At 37.6% G+C, this 26,883-nt stretch overlaps 1 protein-coding gene across 1 annotated transcript; it reads right to left on the bottom strand.

The window, feature by feature from the left end:
• Window positions 1–17,443: 17,443 nt before the first annotated feature.
• Window positions 17,444–19,256, bottom strand: LOC143539242 (putative aquaporin NIP-type). The gene is made up of 5 exons (XM_077032608.1): window positions 19,104–19,256; window positions 18,366–18,587; window positions 18,078–18,275; window positions 17,824–17,885; window positions 17,444–17,743 (listed from the first exon to the last, which is right to left on the bottom strand). The coding sequence occupies exons 1-5, from the start codon at window positions 19,200–19,202 to the stop codon at window positions 17,557–17,559; spliced, it is 768 nt and encodes a 255-aa protein (XP_076888723.1). The 5' UTR covers window positions 19,203–19,256; the 3' UTR covers window positions 17,444–17,556.
• Between the last annotated feature and the right edge of the window lie 7,627 nt (window positions 19,257–26,883).

Raw genomic sequence — 26,883 nt, 5'->3', positions numbered from 1 at the left:
GGCATGATGGGATGGCCAACAACTGACGGCGTAGCGATGATCACGGGCATTCCCCAGGTATGCATCGCATCTGTCTCTTCTAAACCCAAACCGAAGATGGCCAAACAAACCATCACTGAACCTGAACAGTGGGCATTCAATGGGAAATATCCTGATCAGGCCGTTACCATTGGCCCGACAATTGTTGATCCAACACGCACCTTACTCAAGCGCTTACTGCAGCGAAACGCAGACATCTTCGCGTGGACACCAGCCGACATGACTGGTGTACCCCGGAGTAAGGCAGAGCATAAGCTCAAATGCGATCCGGCCGTTACGCCGATCGTACAAAAGCGCAGAGTAATGGGGCCCGAGCAAACCAACGCGTGCAGAACCCAAGTCAAGGAACTCCTTGATGCGGGCATCGTGCGCGTTAGCAAATATCAAACGTGGGTTGCAAATCCCGTAATGGTACCGAAGAATAACAAACAATGGCGCATGTGCATAGATTTCAAAGATTTGAACAAAGCATGCCCCAAAGATTGTTATCCGTTACCAGAAATTGATCTCAAGGTGGATTCGGTGGCACCATTTCGCCTTAAATGCTTCTTGGATGCGTATAAGGGGTACCATCAAATCCACATGGCTGTAGATGACCAGGACAAAACCGCCTTTCGGACGCCCGATGGCACATTTTGTTATAAAATGATGCCATTCGGACTTAAGAACGCCGGGTCCACGTACCAACGACTAATGGACAAAGAGTTTCACGCCCAAATTGGGAGAAACTTGGAAGTCTATATGGATGATTTGGTCATCAAAAGCCCCGAGCCAGAGGCGATGTTGAAAGACATTGAGGAAACTTTCAACACGCTCAGAAAGATAAACATGAAGCTCAACCCGAGCAAGTGTTCATTTGGGGTGGAAGAAGGGAAGTTCTTGGGAGTCATTATTACTAAAGATGGCTTCAGAGCGAACCCTGAAAAAGTCGAAGCCATTGTCAAAATGGAATCACCTACCACCATAAAACAGGCTCAAACACTGAACGGACGACTAGTCGCGCTTAACCGCTTTTTGGCAAACCATGCGGATAGGTCGTTCCCATTTAAAGAAAACGCACTTCCGCTGGACACCAGAAGCGGAAGCAGCTTTCCAGGAGATTCGATCACGCCTGATCGAACTCCCAACACTCACAGCACCACAAGCGGGAGAGGAGTTAATCCTATACCTCTCCGCAACAGATAGAGCAACCGGGGCAGTCCTGCTTGTAGAACGAAAAGGCATCCAGATACCAATCTATTATGTTAGCCGCGTGCTGGCTGACGCGGAAACCCGGTACTCTACCCTGGAAAAACTGGTCTTGGCACTTATACACGCTTCACGCAGGTTGAGACGATATTTCCAGGGTCACCCAATCACTATTCTCACCAACTTCAAACTCTCAAATGTTCTAGGCAAACCCGAGTTATCGGGACGCCTAGCCAAATGGGCAATTGAATTGGGAGAATATGCGATTCAATACAAGCCGAGACCAGCCATTAAAGGCCAGGTCCTGGCTGATTTTATTGCAGAAGTCCCCGCTGCGCGGGAGAAAGAGTGCCAGGAGGAGGTTCAACCCTCCCCAGCACACGAAATCGATGAGGTCTGGCGACTCTACACTGATGGAGCAGCTAGTAACGAGGGTTCAGGCGCAGGGTTAAAATTAACAAACCCAGCAGGCCAGGAATATACTTATGCTATTCGGCTGGATTTCCCAAGTACGAATAACGAAGCTGAATATGAAGCATTCCTGGCCGGATTGAGGATTGCGCGTAAAATGGGTGTAAAAAATTTGGAAGCCCATGTAGATTCCATGCTAGTGGCAAACCAGATAAACGGGACGTACACGGCTGTAAATGACACAATGGCCCTGTACCTCGCCCAGGCCAAAGCCATCATGCGCGATTTTAATGATTGTAAAGTGATACATGTCAAGCGCAGCGAAAACAAATCTGCGGATGCGTTAAGTAAGCTTGCATCACTGGCCTTCACCCACTTGGGAAAGGACATCCGCGTGGAACTCCTCGAAACACCATCAGTCCCGCACAAGGAAATTTGTGTCATCCAAACCGGTACAGAAACATGGATGACCCCAATAATAAAATACCTTGAAGCAGGAACGTTACCAGAGTCGAAGTCACAGGCAAGAAAACTACGCTGTAAAGCACTGAATTATCAGCTGGTCAATGACACCCTTTACAGACGTAACTTTCTTGGCCCATTGTTAAGATGCGTAGACAACCAAGATGCTGACTACCTCCTAAGGGAGGTTCACGAAGGCATCTGTGGAGTACACGCAGGTCCCCGCGCTGTGGTAGCCAAGCTAAACAACGCGGGATACTTCTGGCCGGGTATGCATATGGACGCGTTGGCATACATCAGAAAATGCAGATCTTGTCAGCTTTACGCACCCAACACGCATCGCCCGAAAAATGAACTTGTTCCTGTCACTTCCTCGTGGCCATTTCAGAAGTGGGCCATTGACGTGACAGGCCCATTTCCAACAGCAGCTGGGAATGTTCAGTTCCTAGTGGTAGCCATTGACTACTTCACCAAATGGATAGAAGCGAAACCTTTAGCCCAAACAACTGCAAAGCATATCAAAAAATTTATTTGGGAATTTATTATTTGTCGTTTTGGACTTCCACAGAATTTGGTAAGCGACAATGGCACCAACTTTGCTGACAAGAAGCTACAGCAGTGGCTGAAAGAACTTCAAATCACCCACACCTTTACCTCAGTGGCACACCCGCAAGGTAACGGTGAGGTAGAAAGAGCAAACAAGAGCATCGTCGAAGGCATCAAGAAAAGACTCTTGGAACACAGATCCGGCTGGGTGGACGAGCTTCCGCACGTCCTTTGGGCAAACAGAACGCTGAAGAAGACCAGCACGGGAGAAACCCCGTTCAGTCTCACTTATGGCACTGAAGCCATGATCCCAGTCGAAATCGGTTTACCCTCACCAAGGGTCTTAATCCAACCAGAAGACAATGATGCGGAAAGACGGTTAGACCTTATGCTAACCGAAGAGCGCAGAGACTTAGCCGCCGTGCGTGAAGAAAACTACAAACGACAAATGCAAAAGTACTACAACACGCGGGTAAAACTCTGCAACTTCAAGGAAGGAGACTACATACTGCGTAACAACGAGGCTTCGAACCAACAACGCCCAGGAAAGTTGGCCCCGATTTGGGAAGGGCCATACATTATCAAAGAAGTTCTGGGAAAGGGCGCGTACCGGCTCGAAAGGCTCGATGGCACTCCCATCCCTAGAACATGGAATGGAGCTCAATTACGCAAATGTTATATGTAGATCAATTCCAACTTGTAAAGAAAAGGCCTAGAGCCACTTCTAATGGAAATGATTCTCCTTTCATGATGTATTGATAGCTTGTAACCTATGAACTTCCCTTACGGGAAGAAGTAGTTGCGTGTGGAAGGCGGCAATACCCGCATAAACACAACGCCAAAATGTTAAAAAGTTCTAAGGAAAACCTACACGCAGGTCAGATGAAGGTAAAGTTTAGCCATCCTTGTAAGTGCAAGTGACGGTCTTACCCGCACAATCACGAACAAGGAAGCCAAACTTAACTTACCATCTACCACGTTAAAAGGTTAACTTATGAACACTTAAAAAAGGAGAAGAAAAACCTACACGCAGGTCAGATATAGGTCTAAAGTTAAAGCCATCCTACTAAGTGCAAGTGACGGTTACACCCGCACAATCACGAAAGAGGAAGCGAAAACTTTAGTCCATTATCAACCACGTTCAAAGGTTTAACTTAATGCCTTAGAAATTTCGAAAAGGAAACCTACACGCAGGTCAGATAGAGGGTAAAGATTAGCCATCCTACCAAGTGCAAGTGACGGTTTTACCCGCACAATCACGAAGGAGGAGGCGAAACTTTAACCCATCATCAACCACGTTCAAAGGTTCTTATTCTAAACACTTGGAAAATTGCTAAATCAAACTAAGTATGCAAGTCATAAGTTTATAAAGCAAGGAACCCAAGGAAGGAAATAACAATCTTATACGCAAAGAGATTAATATTTCACAATCAATTACAACAATGGCTGGGTAACTACCCGCCTAAAAGAAATCTATACAAAGCTAAGTCTATCCTAGCAGCGGGAAGGGATCTTCAGGATCAGGCTTCAGGGCCACCTCCGCTTGGGCCAGCACCATCAGAGCGCGGCTGCCCAAGGAAAGCCTTAAGGATGTTTAGCCCATCATCAGCAGCAGCAGCTTCATTCACCTTCTCCACCACTGGATGCGGGAAGGCAGCGTACTGGCTCACAGCTTGGTCATAAGCAGCTTCAGTGTTAACATTGAATAAAGGGAAGTTGGAGGGCGGAAAGCCTCTCTCAGCAAACCCTAGACCAAGCAGGAAGCCAGTCTTCTGCCCATCCTCATGAGAAGCGTTGAGGGCTGCGCTCATCGCATCGTCATAAGAGGTCTCTGAAAGGACCTGACGCACAACCTACAAAAGAATTAAAGTTAGAACATTTTCTAATTACGAGCAGAAAGCGTAAAGAAAAAGAGGATACCTGAGGCAACGCTTCTCGAAGCAGCCATTGGAGGGTAGCTTGACTTTCTTTGTAAGCACGTTCGGCTCCGCTTTTATCAAGGTTGGCAAGTTGAATTTCCTTGGCGGCAGCTTCTTCGACGCTTTGAAGTTTCCTCTCAGTGCGGTCAAGCACCCCCCTCTGGTCAAGGATCTCTTGCAGCTTCTTGGCATCTTCCATTGCCAAGGCGTCATGAGCATGTTGAAGAGCTTTTAATTTGCATTTAAGCTGCTCATTCTCTTCGCGAAGCGGCTCAGCAACAGCTTCAGCCTTGGCAGCCCTCTCAGTTGAGTTTCGCGCAGTCTCCTTAGCCAGCCGAAGCTGTTCATTCACAGCTTGGGCAGCCTTGGAGCGGGCCTCGAGTCGCGCCTGGACTTCAACCTCGAGGGCCTTGAATGCCTTCTCCTTCTCGGCTGCGGCAGCGGCCAACTGCCGGTTCTCCTCCCGAAGAGCCCGCGCTTCAGATACATCTTTGGCGCGAGCTGCTTTTAACTTGTCGTTTTCACGACAAAGCAGCTCGACGCGGGGCTGCGTTCGGGCCTGGAGAACCCGAAGCTCATTGGTTAGCCTACCCTCTTGGTAGCTAGCCATGGCTTCCCCCAACGCACCATGAGGAGCAGCGTGGCGAGCCCAGTCCACGCACTCCACAGGGGTGCGAAGGGTTGTTCCTCGGCGTATGTTCCATCTTGGAACATACACTTCATTGGAATCCGACACTGCAAAAGAAACAAAGGCAGTTAGGAAAAGATGACAAAAATATACAAAGAAAAAAGAACCCTACGTACCTGTAGGGTCAATAACAGGCCGATAGCCGCCAAACCCATCACCTGAACCTAAAGGAAATCCATCCAACAGGTCAGGCAGACGGGAAGGTGGCATAGATCGGCGGGAAACCCGGCGCGTACCTGATGGTCCGGCCGTCGGTGCCGTTGGCGCAGGTATAGTGGCAGCCGCCGTGGTAGCCATTGTTGGCGCCGACTGCTCAGCAACAGTAACCGCCGGCTCCGTGAAAGATGCTGTAAAAACTGCACTCACGGCCGGCGGAGACACCTTCGCAGCTGGAACAGCCTCAGGAAGGCTGGAACCAGCGGAAGCAAGCGTAGACGCTTGGGTCGACGCCTCGGGAAGGCTGACCGAGCCTACCGTCATTGGCGGGGGAATACTTACTCCAACTCCACCCTGGAATGCGTCAACATCCGCACCTGCACGAGCAAAAGTGTTAGAAAAATTTATTCGAAACAAATCTAGACAAGAATTATGGGGGTACTTACGGGGTCTCTTGAGCTTGAACGCACGGACGAGCGGGGGCGAACCCGATGGAGCCGGCCTCTTAACACCGGTAACCGTCGTCGTCGCTGCCTCCCCGGAGGTAACACCTGCAGCCTCCGGAACGGTGGTCTCTTCACCACCGGGCTTCCCCGCCACCTCTGCATTATCTGACTCCGAGTCAGATAGGACTACCGGGTCGGCCGTAGAGGCCACCTTCTCCTTGCCTTTCCCGACGGCAGCCTTTTTCTTCCGCACCAGCGGAGGACCTTCTGCGGATTCCTCAGAAGAAGAAATGTCATGAACTCCAGCAGCAGGCACAGCATTGAGAGGATCAGGGTAGAAGATAGGCTTACCTGGCCGTCGGTGGCTCAGGATCTCTTGGCCTGGCGGGTAAACCTCCACGAACCGACCCGCAGTCTGCTCTAAGATGGGCAACTCGTTCTCGTCCAGAGCACGAGTACCCATCCGCGCAGGACCATCTTCCTCCCGCGGATTCAGGAGCGATTGAAGATCGTTACCCTCTGAAATCAACAAGAAAGTTAGAAAAAATCGTAGTCAGTAAAAAGAAACAAGACATACCATAAGGGGTAGAGTTCGAACCATATTCAAGGACGATCGGAACCTTATCCGCATTCGCCGCCTTCCACACCCGGCTCATCCCCAGCATCACCATCGCCGACTCTGGAAAACGGAAAACCGGGGACTGGACCCGGGATATCTTCGCGAACCATTCCGCCTCCTCGTAGTTGATGGCGGGAAGGTTCGGAAGCGGCTGGCCATTCTTGAACTTCATGGCAATGGGGATGGCTCGAGCGGATATGAAGAAGAACTCTCTCCTCCATGAGCGAAGACTCCGCTCGGTGGCACAAATCTTTAAACCCTTGATACGGGTTGTAAGAGTGTACCACCCTTGGATGCACCTCCAAGTATAGAAGGTCATCAGGCGGTCAACGAGGGGCTCAAGGCCCAGTATCCGGCACACCCACTCAAAGTGCCGGACCTTGGCAATAGCCATGGGGTGCACCTCGGTCAAGTGCACACCGTGCCTCTCTAGGACACGGTACACAAACTTTGTCAACGGAAACCTAAGGTTCCCATAGACAAAGAATGCAGCATAAACCCCGATCTTGCCACTTGGGGCATCGTACACAGTATGGTGGGGCTCAGGAAACTCAGGCTCGAGAGACTCAAGCATGAACTTCCTGACGATATACTGGTACAGCTCGGCAGGAAGAGAACACTGGCATTCACCAGCAGTCTTCTGGTCATCAGCATCGTGAGAAGACATGGTGGAAGAAGAGATTTCGGAATAATGCTTTACTGAAAAAGAAATTCGCCGGAAATTACTTGAGAAGAGGAGATGAAAGTGGAAAGTGTGAATTGCAAATAACCTTCTCCCCCTTTATATAGTAATCGCAATTAATGCGATGCATTTAATACGGAAGAAAGAGAAAGCAAAGGTGCAATGACACTATGACGCGTGGCAAAAACAAACTGGCAACAGCTGTCAAAAGGACGTGTGCCAGAGATTTCGCGGCCACGCGCCCGAAATCCCGTGCCCACGCGCCTGAAAAAGCAACTGGAATGACCACATAATGTCATGTCACCATAACTTCTGGCACGTCCTGACACAGTCAGAAGAAACCGTCGCACGACGTTTGAGGTATTGGGTTGTTATCCATCCACCAACCCTTCAAATTTCAAAATTTAAAAATTTGAAGACTTAAGGTTCAAAAAATAAGCGGGAAAATACCCCTTGGCAAACAAGTAACCATAAGCCGGGTGTGGGTACAGTGTAAAGGCAAAACCCTTCACATACCTAACACCCGCAGGGAATTGAAGCCAAAATATTTGGCAACCAAGTAACCATAAGACGGGTGCGGGTACAGTGTAAAGGCAAAACCCTTCACATACCTAGCACCCGCAGGGAATGGACGCCAGGAATACCTTGGAAGTAAAGTAACCGTAAGACGGGTGCGGGTACAGTGTAAAGGCAAAACCCTTCACATACCTAGCACCCGCTGAGAATTGAAACCAAGAAGGATCTTCTGGGCAATGCTTGCGGAAGCGGAAATAACATCCCCGCATAGCGGGAACATCGAGTACTACGTTGTTTGAGGCTCCAAGATGGAATTGGTGGTTTAAACATAATTGATCACTATGTTCAAAACCTACCAGAACCACAGGGAGAATCCGCACAACTAAGACTCAGTGCTCCTGACTTGCGAGGAGGTTACAGACCTACCCGCATCATACCCAAAGACCAAGCAGGAAACTCGGGAATTTCTGCAAGTGACAAGGACTTCCGCGGGAAGAACCCCCATGGAAAACCTTACAAAAACCCCTTTTCAAAACCCTTTGCTTAAGTCCAAAAGTTCACCTCACTTTATTAGACATTCATGAGAAGAACATTGGACTGGGGGGACTTGAAGAGGTAGGTCCCAGCAGGGCTCAGTTGGTCCCGCATGACTCACCTTGAACAGGGATGTCTGCGCAAAGACCATCTACTCCCGCAGGACCCACCATGCTCAGAGAAGCCTACGCGCAGTATGCAAGCTGCATACGCAGGGAAAAGCCTCCCAATGGTAAAGTAACCCGCCTGTTCCCGCAGTTGCGGATACAAGCCATCAGGGAAGGCTACCCGCACAGCATAGCTACACGCATAAGGCTTAACACTTACAAATATTCAGTGTCACCTGAAAGAATGAGCAAAGGCGGGAGGGGGAAAACTCCCGCCAAAATGGGCCAGTCCGTATGATGGAGGATCTTTTGCGTGATACCTGGCGAGGTAAAGACAAAAGATCTGACCAAGAATGCGACAGCTCACTGACAGCAGCGTGGCAGACAGCACGCCACTGCACTGTGACCAATAGCCGCCGCCTGCTCACCAACTCCTGCCAGAGCACGTGCCTAGCCTGCAGTTGGTAGAAGACGAAGAGTGCACGGCACGCCTGCTCTATGTCAGACGCTACCTGTCCACCACTCACAGGCAAGGCACGTGCATAGGTTACAGTTGGTAGCGTGTTGGGCCGGCTAAACCCCTTGGATACCCACCTTCGGCTATAAAAGACAGCAAATGGTATTATCATTTCATCATCTACTATCTCGTATAACTTACTTGATAACTGCTCTAATAGTATTCATATACTTTTATATTCAAAGAGCAATATAGACTGATTCTCACGCCGGAGGGTGGTCACAAGGAGGAACCCCCCCCTTCTCAGTGACGAGCTTACGGTGTCTGTTTTGCAGGTTCCCTGAAGTACAACTTACTCTGCTGGACCTAACCTTCGTGGGAAACATTACTTAGCCCCCAGATTACCTATAATCTGCCCGGGGTCACTTAGTGTTTCTTCAATAATAAAAATACAATATCCGTATGGACATTACTCTTGATAAGTTTTTATATTTTTTAACTGCTTATTACAATACTAGCTTTAGAGCCCGTGTAGCACACGGGATGATCAAAATAATTAAGTTACAAATATAGCAATATATAATGTATATGGAAAAATGTATTACATCCATGTTTGTATCATTATACATAAATTGACTTTATTTATATCACAAAATGATTTTTCCAAAAAAAAAATAATAAACTTAATAAAAAAAATACTGCACCTGCAAAAATTTAACATTCGTTACTTTTCAAACCCGAAAACCCGACCCATTTTAAATTTTCGGTTTTGTTTCTATTTAAATTTATATATTTTTATAATATTATTAATTAACCTCAATTTTCGTTTAATGTATTTTATGTGATCATTTCTATACAATTATACATTTCACCACCCTTGAAGTATTACATACTCATTTACAACATTCATAATCAAGATCAAATATTTATGTACATGTCCCCAATTTACTAGAATTATTATTTAACTACAACTACTACTTTTATTATTTATAATTATTATTATTATTATTATTATTAATTTTATTATAATCATCATCTTTTCATATGTTACTTAACTAATAAAAAACTAATGAATGTTTTAATTCAATAAAATTTATTAAAATAGTTAAACCTTTTGAATACCCTATTAAACAATTTTTAACAAGTTTGACTATAAATTTATTTGCACTCTCAATTTTTTAAAAATATTCAGATTACCCCTATTTTACCCGTAACAAATTTGATCCAAATGTAGTTAATTTGTACCAAACGATCTATTTACTAACTTTTAACCCATAACATCAAATTTTAGTTTCACACAAAAAAACCTAAGCAATCATTGATAAATAAAACCCTAAGAAACTAAATATGATAAAATTTATAATATTTGAAAGTGATTGGCATAATCTTTACAATTTAACACATACATGTATAGTTTAATAAATTAACCGAAAAAATAAATAGATAGATTTAAATCATATACTAATAATTTATAAATATATATGACAATGTACAAAAAAACCAATAGATAAATGGATTTATTTTTAAAAAAATGGATCAACTTTTAAGCATATATTTATAATTTAATGATTAAAAAATTACTTCGTAAATTGAAAGCATATTAGATTTTTTTTATTTTTTTATTTACAATATTCAACAATAAACATAGTATAATATGTTAATGATAATAATATAAATTACATTATTTTCAATATTTAACAAACATAGTTTGTTGTTGATTTTTTGATTTCACCAAGTATATTGTGATATATATTCTATCAATGTATAGAAGTATAACATGTATATGTTTTTTATAAAAGTGTATATATATAATATAAATAGAGTTTAAAGAAAAATAAATAATTTAATCATGTTATAGATATAATATAAATAGAGTGTAAAAGAAAGTAAATAATTATTGATATATGACATATATTAGTTTTGGAGGGAAAAAATTGCGAGGATTAACCACAAACTGACACATGTCACAATTATTTTACTTTATTAAAATACTAGGTTAGTATCCCGTGTGATACACGGGTTTGATAGATAATATTTTGATTTTAATAAATGAATATAAAGATTTTATAATGTCAAATGAATTACAAATTACAAAAGGATAAAAAAATCATGATAAAGTTATCAAAAATCTAAAAAAGATTGTTTATATATGACTGTGCATACATAATTGGTAACACCCATTATATAAGAAAAGGATATCATTAGTCAAATATTTTGATTCATAAATAATATAAAAAAAAAATGCATTAATATGTTTTTCATATAAAGTCTTTGCTTGGTCCTACTGAAAAAGTTTGTATAAGTGTATTTGCTTATGCTAGTAATATTAAATTATATATGTTTGATTTACAAACAAAATATAAGAAACTATCAAAAAGATTATCAGATGATTGTGATAAATGGACAACCCAATATAATCTTAACAAAATAGTTACTCATGCTAAATTATGAAATACATATAATTATCCATAAATAAATACATATCTTTATTTTACTTATATACTCTTTACAAGAAATAATGTACGTCAACTTTGCAGATTATATTAATTGATCAAAAGTTATGCTATTTTATGTGTATGAATCAATTTCATATTCTAAAAATTCTAAGAATGATTATACCATCAAAGTTCAGGTAATATGTTTTTTGGGATAATCATGTTTTTTTTATAAACATGAGCAAATGACATCATATATATTAATTGATCAAAATGTATGCTATTTTATGTGTATGATTATTTTTTTGTTAGTTTCATGGATATATATTATAATTTATCTAGGGTCGCGGTATGTACTTGAATATCCTTATTTGTCACACATACAACTATACATGGCTATATCAAGAGTTATAAGCAGACATGGACTAAAGATTTTGATTTTTGATAAACGATGTACATCAACCAACACGATCACAAATGTATTGTACAAGGAAGGTTTTACTCCTTTCGTCCCATTAGAAATATCAATGTTTCTTTTTATGTTTGTTCCATTACAAATGACCATTTTCAAAATTTATTAGTCAATTTTTAAATTTACCCTTAAACACACACAATTAACATTAATAACCAATATTGATGGACCCAATTTCCAAGAGCACTATTGTCATTTGGTAAGCAATAAAAGTAATCATTCAATCTATATTAAACTTTGTGTTTTTTAAATCATGACACTTCTAACGGGACGGAGGGAGTACTTATTTGTAACATATTAGTGTAATCTTAGATTATGTAATTTCTGTATTTTTCATATAAATTGTAATTGTATTAACAACATATGATCATTTTGTTAACTGTAATTCACTTAATGGTTAAAGCTTAAAATTTTCATCAATTACCCGTTTAATACACGGGCCTCAATCTAGTTTTACTTATATACTCTTTACAAGAAATAATGTACGTCAACTTTGCAGATAAGTTAGTTACACAAATAAGAAGTAATACATAGATGTAACATCCCGAAATTTCCAAAATAATATTAATTATATTACTTAATAATAGAGGGAAAGTTTACTCGGGTTATCGGGAAATAAATAAATAGAGTAGGAGTTGGTATGGGTCGGGCTAGTGTTGGGTAATGGATATGGGTTATGGACTTGGGAAGGAAGGAAGAGACCATGGGCTTAAGCCCATGATCCATAATTATATAAACCTTAACCCCCATTTTCCATTCATTTCACACATATTCCATACACCACCAAAACACACACTTAGCTCTCTCTCATCCTACTCTCTCTCTCTCTCTCTCTAGCCGAAATCAAGAGGAAGAAGAAGGATAATCGATTTCCGACCCGAGGTAATGATAGTTTAATATTGTACGAGCCGACACCGTTAAATCGTTTAAATCACAAGATCCGGGTGGAATCGGGTATAAACCGGACCTAAGATGAGTTTAGGGATCACCCTAGCTCAAATCTGGATCAAACGGGACGAAAAACGATGAAACGGTGGAAGAATGAGAGAGATCTCGTTTTTCCGGCGAAAACGCGGTTTTCCGGCGATGACGGCGCCGAACTAGGGTTAGGTTCCCTGACCTAACCCTAGTTCTCTATGGAAACTTAGAGAACTAGAGGGTGATTTTTTAGCTAGTTCGCTAAGGAAACTTAGAGAACTAGAGGGTGATTCGTTAGCTAGTTCGCTAAGGAAACTTAGAGAACTAGAGGGTGATTCTTTAGCTAGTTCGCTAAGGAAACTTAGAGAACTAGACGGTGATTCGTTAGCTAGTTCGCTAAGGAAACTTAGAGAACTAGAGGGTGATTCTTTAGCTAGTTCGTTATGGGAGCTTAGCGAATCAGAGAGTGATTCGTTAGCTGGTTCGTTATGGGAGCTTAGCGAATCAGAGGGTGATTCGTTAGCTGGTTCGTTATGGGAGCTTAGCGAATCAGAGGGTGATTCGTTAGCTGGTTCGTTATGGGAGCTTAGCGAATCAGAGGGTGATTCGTTAGCTGGTTCGTTATGGGAGCTTAGCGAATCAGAGGGTGATTCGTTAGCTGGTTCGTTATGGGAGCTTAGCGAATCAGAGGGTGATTCTTTACCCAATTCGTTAAGGGCAAAGTAACGAACTAGGAGTTTAATATAAAGACAGAATGGTCCCTGGACTTAGAAAAGAATTATATAATTACATAACAGCCCTTGGAGTTTGGAAATTTATGAAAGATACCTTTAAAAGGTTAACGAGTAACGATTAACTAACCGGTAATAATTCAATGAAGTAAAACCGGCTTAGACACGTAAGACTGATTAAGTAGCAATGAGAGTGGCTAGAGTAGTATTTGATATTCAATTATTAAACAGTTAGACCGCACAGCTCGAGAAGGAGTAACCGTTAACAGAAGAAGTAGCTGAGATCAGGTGAGTTTCTAGCCCCATTTTCCATGTTATGTTTTCGGGGCTGTGTGCATACTCGATGTGAAGTGTGAATACACTTACCTTAAGTGGTAAGTGTATGCTATAGATGTTATACGAGGTAGCTATTATACAATGTTTGTCGGTACGTGAACGATCTTCGGATATTGCACGTATCGCCAAGGATAGTGATTGCCAAGTGGTTATTAGTGTGTATGAATGCTATGATGTGACTTGCTTATTATGTAAATGATATGAAGCGTGTTGTAGACAAGTAGAGGTAGAGTGTGTTAGAAGTGGCAAGAGTCTAGTAAGAGTGTTAGTGGCATGACGATAGTACGTGATAGGGTAAGCCTATACGTGACTACGTCATTAAAGTGGCAAAGTGGCATAACGTTATACGTTATTAAAGTGGCAAAGTGGCAAAGTGGTAGGTGTAAATAAGAGGCTAAGTGGTAAGGTGAGCAGGTTAGATAGTGGACTACGTGTCTTCGGATACGTATATGATGCATGTAGTGGTTGTATGATAAGTTGCTTGATTAATTAGAACTCACTCAGCGTAGCTGACTTTTAGTATGCACGCAGGTGATCAGACCAAAGAACTAGCATGAGGATGGCACATGGCATGGATTGAAAGGCTGACATCTGAAGATGGAAAAAAAGATGTTTCAAATATAATGTTTTGTGTTATGGTATCAAAGAAAAGATTTAATGTTTTGTAATGAATTATTTAAGTTGTCGTTTCCGCGAAAGTTTTAATTAACTCTGATTGTAAGAATTGTGTTTATGAGTAAATCCGACGCTAAAGTAGGGCTACCGGGTACGGGGCCTTACAATAGATCTCTAACACCATTTCGTTTATGATATAAGAAGACAAAATATTACACAATTCATCAATTATATCAACAAAGTACAGGGGAGGCTCGGAGGGTGTGCGAGCCGCACCATCGGCCGGGACACATAAGTTTTGGGGGCACAAACTTTTTTTTATACATATTACATATATATGTTTTTTGGTGTTAAAAATAAGGTTATTTGCAATCATTTATGAGATAATTACATGCTCAGAATGGTTTCTGCTTATAATAAATCGATCGATAAAATTTTATTCATATACATTAGCGAATAAAAATTTTTCTTTAAGGTCAAGGGCTTTTATTTTGGCTCGGCCTAGGTATTTAAATTTCCGGAGACGGCCCTGACAAAGTAGACATATTCTACAAATGTATCAGTGCTCGGTTCTCAAAATTAGTCATAAGCATAACATTTACATCAAATTTTTAAAGTTCGTAATTTTCCCCAATTTGAAAATTACATGGGAACCCTATGGGTTCGAATATCCATTGATATAAGCAAATGCAAAATAATCATCAATAAAAACACATATATAGTGATAGAAATTAGAAAATACTATTTAACAAATTCAATATTATTGTAAAATATTTAATATATTTTTTTTATAACAAAAAGTTTGTTACGGGATACCTATTTACCAATTTTGATTATTTTTTTAAAGCGTCATATATGATTTAGGGAGTCACGAAAAGTCAGCATGTGTGTTATAAATTATATGAAAATTAATATAATTTTTTTATAACAAAAAGTTTGTTACGGGATACCTATTTACCAATTTTGATTATTTTTTTTAAAGAAAAAAGTTTTAATGATTGAAAATAAAAACTTGCAAAATTGCACAAACACAAATATAGACATATATACTTTATTTCATTGCATGTGATTAAATTTTTAATGCATGATGTATAAATGTTTGTGCTATTTTCACAATTTTCTACTTCAAATTTGTTTTGAATTGAACACTTGTATATATAATATGATTAATTATAAATATTACTATAATACTGAAATGATAAAAATCGAGCAATAATTCTTTAAGCTAAGTCTTTTAATCTTGTATTTTTAAATAATTATGATGATAATGATGATTTATGGAAGAATAATATGCGCTCATGTTACTCATGTCCGGTAGAGATACTTCTATTCTTGGAGTATCAAAAATTACAATAATTTTACCTTACAATGCTACACCATTATTATTAGTTATTATTATTAATTACTAAATAATTAATTCATTAAATTGAGGAACAAAAAAAAGTTTTAATGATTGAACAAAAAATTGCCAAGTGTCACAAATATAGTATAGTTACGTGCCAAGTGACATAAATAGGTTTTTATTTATTATAATAATAGATGTAAATAACAAATACAAATATGTAACTATTTATACACTATTAATTAACAAATGCACAACGTCAAATATTTATTTATTTATAATAATCAATGAGAATGGTTGGATGAATTATGAATGATTAGTCTTGGTTTTCTGTTTAGATACTTTTTCATATGGAATAGTGATAATGAATCGATTAAATTATAACATTGAATTTTATAAATATAAGGGTTATATTAAATAAATGAAAAATAAATTTAGTAAGATATAACTAAAAGCCAAAATCAGATTATACTTATTGAATTAAATTAACATACAATAGATAAAAAAAAATCAAAAGTTAAAAGAGAATCAATACTTTCAAACTTAAAATCCTAACGGGTGTTAAATGTAAACTACAAAAACTAAAGGAGTATAGAATATTTTTTTAATCTACAGCGGCAAAAAGTACAATAAAAAGTCAGCTACTTCTTTTTCTTTCTTCTTTCATTTCCCGTCTCTTCTTCATTTTCGACATCACACCGGTTATAGACTTTCGTTGTAGACATCAGCTTGTCGGAAAAAACTCTAAAATTTTTAAGTCTTTAATTTCTTTTCACCCGGATCCTCTAGTAGTTTCCATGATGGGGGACAACGTTAAAATTTCATGAGGAGCAGTTGAAATAAATCGCATATATACTTAAAAAAAGTAAAATTTAAGGTGGCTGGCTGCTCCCTGTTCCATACACTAGGTTCACCCTACACGTTGGCAAGCGTGGGTGAACACCGCCACACATCGCCTGCCAAGGGTTGACAAAGAAGGCAACATAACTAGGGAGGCGGGCGTCAACGACTCTCTTTATTGTAGGGGCTGTTGACGGTACCAACATCTCTTTAAAACGAGTTCGAAAAAGTTGTTGTAGATGCGTAGAAAGGTCACTAAGCTTTGTACATATACAACAAAAAAATTAAACAATCGGCAAAGCGGGACTAATGGCCTCAATTTTTTTCAACAATCTTGTGATGAATATAAAGCCAATTTTAATGGGTGTTTTCTCTAAGGCCCATGTAGGAAAATCAACAAAGTGGGTGCCAGTCTCGTTGATGGGTCAATGGTTAAAACCAAACAAACCATATCGTTCGGGAAATATACTACAACCCAAGGAAGCTCGAATGTCCGTACTAATATCGATCTCAAAGTCCTCATAGCATCTGGCACCCCCCCCCCCCCTCCCCCGCTAGATTTAAGGGTGAGGCTATTATTCATGAGAGCCAATGGAATTAAAGGAGGGGGCGCTTCCCTCTCTTTCTGCTACATTCAGTCTAATCTTTTAAATATAAGGGCTAGTAGTACTGAAAAGTGAAAACCCAATTAAAAACTCGGAACACCCCTTCCCATAGAGAAAGCCTCCATGACCAAGAGCTAGATATCACCCTTTGAATAAAAGATGAAAATAAAGTGAACATTGGAAAGCCCACATACATTAAGGAAGTTGCCATTTTTGGTTCTTAAACTTCCAAGCTGTTTTAACAATTACTAGTTAAAATTTAAAAGATACATAATTGTATACTACTATATGTGACTTCAAACTTTCATACATCTTTGGTGACGAATCAACCAATGCAAATATTTAGAAAATCAACCAAATTATCAACCATGCCGTTTCATAAAATAAAATCATCCCAAACTACAAAAAACATACCAATATTAACATTCTAAAGAAGACAAAAGTTAACTAATGAAAACAAATTCAGTTTCGATCTCAAAGGCAAGGACCTAATCACCCACTTCTTTTCACAATTTCGCTAAAAGTTTTTTCTGTCGGCTTCAGCAACTCATAAACCAAGCCTCCGGCGACTGCTCCAATGATCGGCCCGAAAATATATGCCCAAATTCCTTTGAACGTCAACTTCACAATAGCCGGTCCAAGACTTCTAGCCGGATTCATTGATGCTCCAGAAATTGGCCTAAAAATATATGTCTCAGTTAATTTCTATATATATTTCCCAAAATATTAAATTTATTTCATTTTAAAGTAAAGAATTACCCTCCCACAAAAACGTTTAACATAATGGTCATTCCAACTGCAATTCCTCCATGTTTCTTTATCTGCAATATAAAATCAACATCATTAATATAAAAATAATAGGTAATCATAATTTGATATAATAAAAAATACATAAAACAAATAAGCAACATTAAACACATTCAATTGTCAAAATAAAGACAAATATTGCATTTGTTCTTAGAAACCAAATGCAACTAGTGTTTAATTACAAGATCTTTCATAAGAAAACATACCGCCCTCTCATCATTGCTCGCACCCGAGATAACAAACATAAGGATAAACGTAATGATGATTTCAACAACAAACGATTGTCCAGCCGAACCCGCCGGTACAGTTCCAAAATATGCTTCCGGTGTCACATTCATAATCAACGACAACGTTCCACTTGCAAGAATCGAACCCAAAAGTTGTGCAAGTATATATAACGCCACCTTCATTAAAAGTTAAAAAAAAATATTACATTAACATAAAACTTAATTAACCAACTATAAAAGAATATTTACATTGATACATTTACATACCTCTTTAAATGGACACAATCCCAAAAGAGATAAAGTAATGGTGACCGCGGGGTTAAAATGTGCACCGGATACATGCCCGACGGTGTAGATCATCGCCATGACGATTAAGCCCCATGTTACGCACACTCCGGGAAACGTTACCTTGCCATAGAGGTTATTAACAGCCACTGATCCACAACCAGCAAATATCACACAATATGTGCCAATAAATTCTGCTAACATCTACACACACAAGGTACGGATTAGAAACCATTTTTATACACTTCACATGTAAATTGCAATATTTTTAACGTGTTATAATAATTGACATATACATATATTAATACAGGGGAAGGTTCATGTACATTTTGATCTTAACATGAGAACGTAGGAAATAATGTCAATTTATTTAAAAATAAGAACGTAAGAAACAATACCAACTACAATACCAATCTACATAAACAATGACTTATAATAACAAATAAAAGAACCTAAAAATTAAAACAAAAGAATCAAAATCAAGAACAAAATATTAACAACATATACCAGCAAATACTTATAACAACAAAAGAAAATATCTAATAATAACAACAAAATATAAATCAACAAATACTTATAGCGTCTCATAATCGAAAATTAGCAAATACGAACAAAAAATAGCAGCAAACACCTATAAAAATAAACCTAATCATAACACCAAATTGGTTCTCATCGTTTTCATGTTAAGAATAAAATGTATTTGATCCTGTTTCTATATACCTTTTGAGCTATATGAATTTTGGGATTTGTGGAGACGGTATTATTATTATTCTTGCCTTTTTCCATGTTGGAAAGTTTCGAGTCTACTACTTCAATCATCGTCGGGTGATCGTTCAAAACTAAACGAGATTAAGGTTCACAATTTAGGGTTTTGCTATGTGAAGGACTGTCTTATATAGAAGAAGAATATATATTTTATTTTCCATTTTTGAATTTTGAAAGTTGATATCTTATCCACATACTTATCAAATCAAAAGTTTGTTGTGATTTAAATACTGATATTTCGATAATAATTAACTTGTTTTTGGCAATTCATAAACTTTTAAAAAGGATTCGTTAAATTACATTAATAATATTCTTTTTTTTTTACGTACGGCACTTAAATAATATTCCAGGTATGGATGGCCTTTTGACAAGAAATACACGGGTGACCCGCTTTGTTTGTTAAAAAGATAATAATACTAGTCAAGATGGTTTTATTTAACTTATCTTAAGAATTTTTGTTTTTGAATTCTTGAAGGCCTGAATTTGTTTACAAGTAATAACTAATAATATTTGATTCATAGTAGGGATTCATAGTAGGGGTGCAAAGAGCCGAGCTGCTCGAGAGCTACTCGAGATCGGCTCGTTAAAAAGCTCGTTCGAGCCGAGCTTTATCGAGCCCGAGCTTTACTTATCGAGCTCGAGCCGGCTCGCGAGCCTAAACGAGCTTGCTATTTATATAATTTTATTTAAATTATATATTTAATAATTATTAATTAATAAGTATAATGTTATGAAAATAAATAAAAATAACTAAATAATATATATTCGTTTATACATAAAATTATAATAGAAAAAATTATATAAAATAATTATAATTATATAAAAAACAATTGATAAATAGTAAACGAGTCGAGCCCGAGCCGAGATTGAGCTTCAAAATCCATTCACGAGCCGAGCTCGAGCTTTGAAAATAGAGCTCGAAACGAGCCGAGCTCGAGCTCGAGCTCGAGCCTAGTCGAGCTCGGGCTCGGCTCGCTCGTTTGCACCCCTAATTCATAGGAATCATGTGTGTTTTATGCTTTTGAAATTTGAATCGTCTTTCGACCTTATCTATTTCTTGACCAACAAATTTCTTTATTGCGATTTTTTCAAGATTTTAAGTGGTAAAAATTCTAACGTAATTTGTGGTTATCTTATCTTTTTTGATTTGCATTCTATTTATTACTTAAGATATATATAGGGTTTGGATCAAATACAAATGAAATTAACGTGCTAAACATTCTCCAATATATATATTTTCATTTGTACGTTAACCTTCCCCAATATATATATTTTTTCTTTTAACAATAGAAATAAGTAACAAAATAACCAAGTATCCACACTAGCAAGACGTTAAAATTAACATGATTAGGAAACAAGTACAAGAATAATCTTTAAAACCTACAACAATTAAATCGCATAGATCGTTACATCAAAGGGTGACTTTCTACCGGATTTTGATACTTTTTACCATACCAAATTTCATATAACATTTTGATACTTTAGTGGTAACTTTTGTTACAAGAGTAGAGAATCCCACCTAAGTATCCCATTCCCAACAACTAGTGATTCAATTACACAAAAATGCAATATATCCTTTAATACAATGTTAAAGCCTAAAGTTATAACTTTTAATAAATCTTTTTATCTTATCTATTTTCTTTTTCTCATGGGTGTCTTTCTTTTTTCATAAACTACAATGCATACCTTACTAAATTTTATAACTGTTGCATAACCATGTAACCCATGTTTAATCAGGACGGTCAAGCCAAATCCAAAATTTTAATTTCTTAGTTAGTTTTATATTATTTTTTCCTTCAAAGCCTCAGTTTAGGTTTACGACGTTCGGCGGTGTATCTACAAGCATGGCTCTTCCGAGGGAAGAAGAGAACATGAAGGCGGTAGAGACTTAACACGTGGAAAAGAACGTCGACAAATGGGTTTAACAATGCGTTGTACACCCACTGACATAGACCAACCAATCAGAAGGGTACAAATTTTTGCTGCAAAATATACAAACTCAATTGCATAACCGTATATATATAAACTATAGATTTTATAATGGAAAATTTGATATTAATAATCCCAAGTATCAACTATTGGTCAATAATAATCACAACTAATAATGTGACCGGTAATAATCCTAACTATCAGTTTTGTTACCAATAACAATCCCAGTTAAACAACACAATTAACTCTGTTAATTATTGATGACATGGCGCGTGACATGGCATGTGACTGCTAAACAAGGTGGTTATTGTTCAAACTTGGTCGAGCCTGAAACTTCTGAACGGGTTGAAAAATATAAATACAAACTACCGGGCTAATTTTCTTTGAGAGGATTGAAAGATACAGAATGATTAGAAAAGCTGGCTGTAGAAAAGAATTTGATCTGTATATTTAAGATTTAAAATAAAATGAAAAAGTACACCTCACCCGCCAAGTAATCACCACGTCACGCGCCATGTCATCAATAATTAACAGAGTTAACTGTTTTATTTAACTGGGATTGTTATTGGTAACAAAATTGATAGTTAGGATTATTACCGGTCACATTGTTAGTTGGGATTATTATTGGCCAATAGTTGATAGTTGGGATTATTAATATCCAATTTTCCTTTTATAATTTTTTGAGTAAAGTGTCATTTTCGTCCTTGTGGTTTGGCAAATAATGCGAATTTAGTCCAAAAAGTTTATTTTTTGCATATGGACCCTCCACGTTTCCCAGTTCTTGCCAATTACATCCAAATCACTAACCCCGTTAAATTTAATCGTTAAGTCAGGGGTAGACATGTCTTTTCACCATTTCTTTATTATAATACTTATTTTAGTGAACTGCGGTTTTTGTCCTTGTAGTTTGTCCAAATCTGCGGTTTTTGTCCAGTACTTACAAGTTTGAAATTTCTGTACTTGTAGTTTCATTTCACTTGCAATTAAACCCGAATTTATTAACCTCGTTAATTTTGGTCGTTAACCTATTTCCGTGCCTCTCACGTGACAACCGGTTTTGTCGTTTCTCTCCCCAAATAAACCTCAGTCCTAATTCGTAAGCCCCCTCACGTGAGGGACTGGGATGTATTTGGGAAAAAAACAAGGAACAAATATGCCCCTCACGTGAAGGGCACACTGATGGGTTTAACGACCATGCTTAACGATATTAGGGAATTCAGGTTTAATTGCCAGTGAAATGAAACCATAGGGAAGGAAATTGCAAATTTGAAACTACTGGACTAAAACTGCATATTTGGACAAACTAGAGGGAAGAAAACCACAGTTCACTAAAATAAGTATTATAATAAAGAAATGGTGAAAAGACATGTCTGCCCCTGACTTAACGATTGAATTTTACGGGGTTAGTGATTTGGATGTAATTGGCAAGAACTGGGAAACGTGGAGGGTCCATATGCAAAAAATAAACGTTTTAAACTAAATTCGCATTATTTACCAAACCAGAAGGACGAAAATGGCACTTTACTCTAATTTATTTGTTTTTGTCTTAATATATAGTCTATTCATAACGTAGTAAGAGGTAAATACTATAAATAAATAAAAGAAAATCATATACAGTATGATTTTACATCATTGATGAATGATGATCACCAAATGAGTTATATTTTAAAAACTATGGTATATATCCGCGTGACACGCGGGTGGAATAAATTGTCACTAAACATAATCAACTTAAACATCAATTTAAACAAACATAATGTTTCTTTAACTATTAAAACTTAATAGATTTACATTGTCACTAAACACATCACCATACCAACCAAAAAGTAATAGATTTACATTGTCTAAAACCTTCAAATTACAGGAAGTTAATTTGAACACAACAAACATAATAAATTTAAACAACAAATTCAAGCAACACAATACTTCTTCAAACTTTCGGACCAAAACGTTAACCATTTACATTGTCTAGATCTTAAAAGTCAAAAGTTACAATAAGTTAATTTACATTGAACAACCAAAAAACATAAACAAAAGACATAAACATGTACTTTCATATTAAACCGCCATCAACTTTTTTAAACATTCTACCAAAAGAAACTCATTTTGCTTCACCACCTGAAAATATAATAAAACATTAGCATCAATATTAAGTATATTTAATAATGAGTAACATTTAAACATTAATAAAATTGTTTTTATAAAAACAAAATAACATACAACAACAAACAAAGTAAAACGACAACATAAAACATCTTTCTAACTTAAACCATTAAACAAAAAACATATATCAATAAAAATCTTTTTTGGCCGTAATTTTATACATAACAAATTTGATACTCATTTAAAACAACCCGTTTTGAAATATTTTCAAAATAGTTACAAAATATAAAAAAATTGGAAGTAGTCAACTTCAAAAAAATTATGATTTTTTTTTTAGTTTTGACCAATCTTGCAACAAACTTTTAAATCAATGACATTAATATTTTGTTAAACTTGCAAAACATAAAAACGATTTACAAGACATTAATATTTTGTTAAACTTGCAAAACATAAAAACGATTTACAATAAATGAATTTTCAAATAACTTTGGAAAGATTAAAAAAATTTATGTTGACTTTGAAAATATTTAAAGGTGAAAAAACATGATACAAAAATATATATACCATATATACATGTATTTTAATAAAAAAATATATTAAAAACGTGGAAATTAATTGTTATATTTAAATGAGAATATTATTAAAGATATTACTAACGAACATATATGAATATCCCGTACAAACAGAAAATGTAATAAACACGTATTTAAGATATTGACATTTTATGTTGAGTATATATTAGGAAAATGAATTAAATTAGAATATATTAAATGGTCGATCAACAATATTAAATAAAGTTATTAACTTTAAAAATTTTAGAAAAAACCGACCCACATTATAGTCAATTCCAAAAATAAATAAATATATTATACTCAACTTATTTATTTGAAATTCGAATTATTAATTTGAATACACATAAAAAGTAATAATTATAAATAATGACTTTAAACTTTATTATATGATTTGATTAAATTAGAATATAATAAATTGTTATTTAAGTTATAAATCGGTTTACCAAAATTGTTAAACGAAATTTGTTATAGTCAAAGATCCTAAATACAAAAAATATTACAAAAATCATGGCATAATGTAATATTGAAATTATTACTTTTTTAGTCGATCCATAATTAATATTATTTTATTACAGTAAAAGAAATATGCATTTAATTTTGTTAAAAACCCATTATCATTAATTGTGATATTTATGTCTAATTATAAATTGGTCAAACATATAAGATAGGAAAATTGTGGAGATTGAAAACTAATAAACAATAAATATTAACATTGGAAACAAAAATTTTCCATAACCAACTGTAATATATTTTTTTTAGAATTCAAATTCAAATAATATTGTAAGGCCCCGAACCCGGTGACCCTACTTTAGCGTCGGATTTACTCACAAACACAGTTCTTCAAATCAGAGTTTATTAAAACTTTTCGCGGAATATAAAACATCAATCATTTGTTACAAAATATTAAATCTTTTCTTTGATACCATAACACAAAACTTTATATTTAAAACATCTTTACTTCTTTCTTCAGATGCCAGCCGTTCAATCCATGCCGTGTGTCATCCTCATGCTAACTCTATAATCAGCTCACCTGCGTGCATACTAAAAGTCAGCTACGCTGAGTGAGTTCTAGTTAATCGAACGCCATACAATACATACTCATACATACATATCTGTAGATACATATCCATACTTCACTAGTTACCCTTCTGTTCTACATACATACTCGCTACCATACATACATATCTACAATCACTAACCTCAGTCTACCGAGAGTACGTTCATAGTTCACCGTCTATACCTGTACTCAAGGTCGTGAACACGTACAAGGTTCGCAGTCCTTACCTATGTTCACCATTTATGGTACGTACAAGGATCGCGGTCCTTCCCTATACCATAGTACATCCACAACACGTACAAGGTTCACAGTCCTTCCCTATGTTGCAACCTAATTCATAGCACGTACGAGGTTCGCAGTCCTCCCCTATGCTACAAAATCAGCACGTATAAGGTTCACAGTCCTTTCCTATGCTGAAATACATCCACAACACGTACAAGGTTCGCAGTCCTTCCCTATGTTGCAACCTAATTCATAGCACGTACGAGGTTCGCAGTCCTCCCCTATGCTACAAATACAGCACGTATAAGGTTCACAGTCCTTTCCTATGCTGACGCCTATTTACATTACGTATAAGGTTCGCAGTCCTTATCTACGTTTACATATATCATCTACTTCACGTATAAGGCTCGCAGTCCTTAACTACGCCATCACCAGCCGAGTCTATGTCCGACAGAAGCTAGAGGGATTTGCCATCCTAACTTACTATGTCGAACGTAGAACTCACATGCCATTCGTGTACCTATATACACATACTTACATTATAACATAAGAACACTCTAGGCATTCCTTACCTCATTCATTTAACAACCATACCCCTTGTCGTTACGTGCAATATCCGAAGATCGTTCACGCCCCGACAAGTATTCATTTGAAATATTCATACATCTTCGATATATAATATTCGTACCTTTATTTTTAACCTGACAGTACGCGCAATATCCGAAGATCGTTCGCGTACCGACAAACAATCATTCATATCTATCACACATATCACATATGACATACACTTATCACTTAGGATAAATGTATTAACAACACATCGAGTATGCACACAGCCCCGAAAACATAACAAGGAATGGGGCTAGAAACTCACCTGAACTCTGCTTCTTTCTTCTGATAGCTGTAAATCCCTTCTTTAACTGAGCTCGGCTGACTGTACAAGTTACACGTATCAATACTCGCCTGATCTAATCTGGTGGCCTAGTATTAGCTTACTTTTACTTATCGCTTTTAATTTATTTCCTAATCGAACTCGGCTTTAGGCGAAGTTACCAGCTAGGCGAACTTAGATTTACAGCGAAGTTGCCATCAGGCGAACTTAGCTTGCAGGCGAAGTTAAACCTTAGGCGAACTTAGCTTTAGGCGAAGTTAAACCATAGGCGAACTTAGCTTTAGACGAAGTTAAACCTTAGGCGAACTTAGCTTTAGGCGAAGTTAAACCTTAGGCGAACTTAGCTTTAGGCGAAGTTCATCAGGCGAACTTAGCTTGCAGGCGAAGTTCATCAGGCGAACTTAGCTTGCAGGCGAAGTTGTCGTCTGCAGGTTCTGTTCGCTCTTAAATCCTTCGTTCCTTAACCAAATAACTCGATTTAGGTACCCATGGAATCGTCTGACCAGCGCCTACAAACCCCAACTATCAAATCGACCTAACATCGATGTTTAGAGGGTGCGATTTAGGCATATAGGTTACGGGTCCTTTTTATCAATCGATTAACCCATCAAATCATAACCATTTTCAGTAAGTTTAGCTTTGTTGGATTCGTTTTTACCATACAAACTCAGATCTACCATTTCTCAAATCAAACCGAACCTATACGAACGATTTCTAACCATAAACGTACCTTGAACGAGTCGAACTTACGAACACGAGCTGGTCTTGTTGCTTTGGTTCGTCACGACGATCTAGCACCAACTAACGTTTACTCTCTCTCGGATCCTGCTCGTTTATGGTGTGTGTGTTTTTGAATGTGTAGAGATTAGAATGGAAAGAGATGAGGTTTAGGGTTTTATGGTGGTTTAGGGGATATTTATATCCCTTAAAGCCCATGGACCTAAGGCCCATTCTCATTTA

Source organism: Bidens hawaiensis, unplaced genomic scaffold (genome assembly GCF_021521415.1).
Source record: "Bidens hawaiensis isolate Kalapana, Puna unplaced genomic scaffold, B.hawaiensis_p1.1 tig00011830_1, whole genome shotgun sequence".
Taxonomy (NCBI): domain Eukaryota; kingdom Viridiplantae; phylum Streptophyta; class Magnoliopsida; order Asterales; family Asteraceae; genus Bidens; species Bidens hawaiensis.
This window is presented reverse-complemented; position numbering and strand designations above follow the sequence as displayed.